At 38.8% G+C, this 3,271-nt stretch overlaps 1 protein-coding gene across 1 annotated transcript; it reads right to left on the bottom strand.

The window, feature by feature from the left end:
- Positions 1-373: 373 nt before the first annotated feature.
- LOC112020919 (protein WHAT'S THIS FACTOR 9, mitochondrial) lies at positions 374-3,018 on the bottom strand. The gene is made up of 2 exons (XM_024053491.2): positions 1,282-3,018; positions 374-641 (listed from the first exon to the last, which is right to left on the bottom strand). Exon 1 carries the CDS (start codon positions 2,923-2,925, stop codon positions 1,759-1,761), a length of 1,167 nt encoding a protein of 388 aa, XP_023909259.1. The 5' UTR covers positions 2,926-3,018; the 3' UTR covers positions 374-641; positions 1,282-1,758.
- Between the last annotated feature and the right edge of the window lie 253 nt (positions 3,019-3,271).

Genomic DNA, 3,271 nt, shown 5'->3' with positions numbered 1-3,271 from the left:
GTCTTACACGGCTGTTTCAGTCACTGAAGTTGTGATACCTCCCACCAGCAATTGATCTCAAGTGAATTTTCTAAAGTAAAGAAAGGGAAATGAAAGAAAGGATAGTGTTAAGAGAGTTGGAAAGAGAACAAATCTCTTGCACAATCTTCCTTTCAACATTGTTGTCATGAATATTGTATGTGTAGCTGACTAGCTGTGTTAGAACTATCTATTATTTTGGTTTTCTACTCACATATTGACTAAAACATCCATCAATTACATGAAGTGCTAACACTGGCAGTGTGGCATTATACTTCTTCATAGAAAGGGAATCAAATATCTAACTAGAATTGAAGAGAAAATGGAAGAATAAGGGGGAATAAGGCTTGTGGAGTTGTCTTCCAAAGAGAAAGCATCATGTATTGTCTTAAAGGCTTAATTCAAAAGGCTCGTGCCAAAAAGTGTGAAACACAAATGATGATATTCATTTACATAGTTTTTTCACTTACATGTCAACTTGGTGTGGACCTAAAGCCAAAACCAGAACCTACAATACTGAGAATAACTCAGCAATAGCAGTCAGCGCTGGAATTGCCTGAGATTCTTTTGGCCCTCTCCTATCCAATTCAACCCTACGGCCCTTGCATTAAAATGCACCTTGCCTGCAATATGATCAGAAAATCAATACTAAGAACACCACTTTTGATCACAAACTTTTCTTTGGCACAACTTGAAGCATGAAAAACAAAATATTACCAAGTAGAATATAAAGTATCAACAACATTCATTTTAAGACCTTAGAAGAAAAAAAACAGGAAAGCATCTTACCAAACACAAACAATTGGACAATTGCAAACCTGGAATAATGCCCAAATGAACTTCAAAGGCACTCATTAATTGTATAGATTCAATCATTTGTTTCAAGAAATGACTGCATTTTCCACTTATATAGATGTTAACATGACTATGTTCAAAACAAAGAACATATACTTGCAATTAACGGCTAATCTTGACCATTTTGAGGCACATCTGACATGGATATAAGACTGCATCAAGAACCAACATTTAACAAGACACACAAAAACCATGAATTGTTTATGGAAGAAATGCCCCATTTCATGACATAAAACTTATTACAGTTCTAAAAATTCAATGAAGCAAATTACCAGGTAAAAATAAATTATTAACGTCTTATTTTCACTGATATCCACAAAAATCTAGGGAGTGCATTCACTTCATAATAGCATAACACATATCAGAAAGTGAATGTGAATTGAGCATCAAGTCAAGAAAGAAACATACATTATTTTAAAATTCCCATTCCAAAGCAACCCGCCAAGACATCCACCCTGCCTCTACCTGCTCATTTTCTGTATCCTTTGTAACACTCCCCTTACAGCAGGTAAATAACACCAACTTTCACCTTCTCACTCTTCTTCTTCTTTTCAATATGAACATCGTACTACCCTGTGGTACCAATAACTTACTTGTCACTTAATATAACGTTTACATTACCACCATCCACTTAACATTTCTCTTCAAATTTTCCAAGAATTCACCCAGGAACACATCCAATTACCCTTGATTCGAAATTGCTCTTTGGTCTTTCTCAGCTATCAGCTAAATGCTAGAACAAATGCATCCGCTTTTGCACTGCAAGAGGACAACAAAAACCAACAATTCCCATATTCTTTTTTAATTGGTACTTAGCTTCCTGCCTATCATCCTCTATCAATCACATCAATCTCCCTATCACCTCACTCACATTTCTTCCTTTCCTTACACCCTTTCACCACTAGATCTTGAAGCAACCTCTCTCTTAGTACCAGAAGCTAAACCAACAGCCTGCTTTTGCCGTTTCTTCTTCGGCACCTTATTCATCAGATGAATATACCGATACCGCATACCCATCAACGGATGCTTCTCCACCAAGAAATCCTTCCTATAAGCCTCCCTAAGCACCACGGTCTGCGTCCTAATTTTATTCGACAGATAAAATATCCCCGGATGATGAACCAATGCCTTCTTAAACCTCCCTTCAAACCCCAAATACTCCCCTAAGCAAAACACACTGTCCCTCTCCGTCTTCTTTGACACCAACAACCATAACAACTCATGTAACACCGCCACAGCCCACTTCTCGGCCTGATCACTATTTGGCGACAAATGGAACGCATTCTCATAAGGAGACACATAAGGCAATGCTTGCCACTCCTCAACCCAATCCCTCACCTTCTTCTCCAACTCAAAACCTTTCGTCAAACACATGGGGAACATAATTCTCACACCTGTCTTGCCCCCAAAGTAACCATCTTTCCCTACCCTTCTCTCCAATTCAGACACTGCCAACTCCTCCCTCCACTTCACAAGCTCCAAACCAAGTACTTCCTCACCACTTCTCTCATCTCTCACCTCACAAACATTAAAATACTCAGGATAATCACACAGAAGTGTCAAAATGTAATTTTGAGGAAGACCCAGATCCCATTTGAACCTCTCTATCACGTATAAAGGCAATTTGGACGCTTTGGTGAGCATTAACAACTTGGTGAGTCTTCTAACAGTGTCATTTCTATGAGTAGGTGAGTTGTGAATAGAGGACTCGTCTTTGTGAATGGAAAGGAATTGAGGGGTGAGTTTGAGGTGAGGAGGGGATTGGGAATGAAGGAAAAGAGAAGGGTATTTGAGGGAAAAGTTTGAAGTGGTAGTGGGCAGGTTTAAGTGGGGTTTAAGGAGAGAAGCTGTGGAGAGAGGGAGGGTTTTGGAAGGGGTTGAGAGGACTTGGTTTTTGAGAGAGATGGCTTCTTTGAGGTCCTTTTCACGTTGGACTGCAAAGTCGAGGTAAGGGTCTCGGACCCATTTGATTCTGGCGTTGATGAAGGTGCGTAGTTGGTGGTAACAGTGTGGGAGCTTGGTGGTGGTGGTGGTGTTGGTGTGCGGTGGCATGGTTTGGTCGAACTGTTGACTGTGTTTGTGAGTGTGCGTGTCTTATGTTTTTCTGGTTTTTGTTGGCGGGGTAATAAGGAAGGTGAAATGGGCTTGGCCCTTTAATATATTTCGTAGTTATTGAACCTTAAGAGACACCAATTGATCTACACCAATTGACTCTATTTTAGGAACAATTTTTTTTTTTAATCCTTTTAGGGATAATTTTTTTTCCCAATAAGTGTATACTTAACAAATTTTACAAACTTTCTTTTTCACAATTGTTGAGAGACGTGATTATTATTATTATAACAAATATTTACTATAACGATTTCATATGAAAGTGATGTTACTCTAATTACAATGT

This window comes from Quercus suber, unplaced genomic scaffold (genome assembly GCF_002906115.3).
Source record: "Quercus suber isolate HL8 unplaced genomic scaffold, Cork oak 2.0 scaffold_655, whole genome shotgun sequence".
Classification (NCBI taxonomy): Eukaryota; Viridiplantae; Streptophyta; class Magnoliopsida; order Fagales; family Fagaceae; genus Quercus; species Quercus suber.
The sequence above is the reverse complement of the archived record's forward strand: the minus strand, read 5'-3'. Positions and strand labels throughout refer to the sequence as shown.

Coding starts and splice junctions, on each gene's coding strand:
- LOC112020919 (XM_024053491.2), bottom strand. CDS start 2,925: ATGCCACCGCACACCAACACCACCACCACCACCAAGCTCCCACACTGT.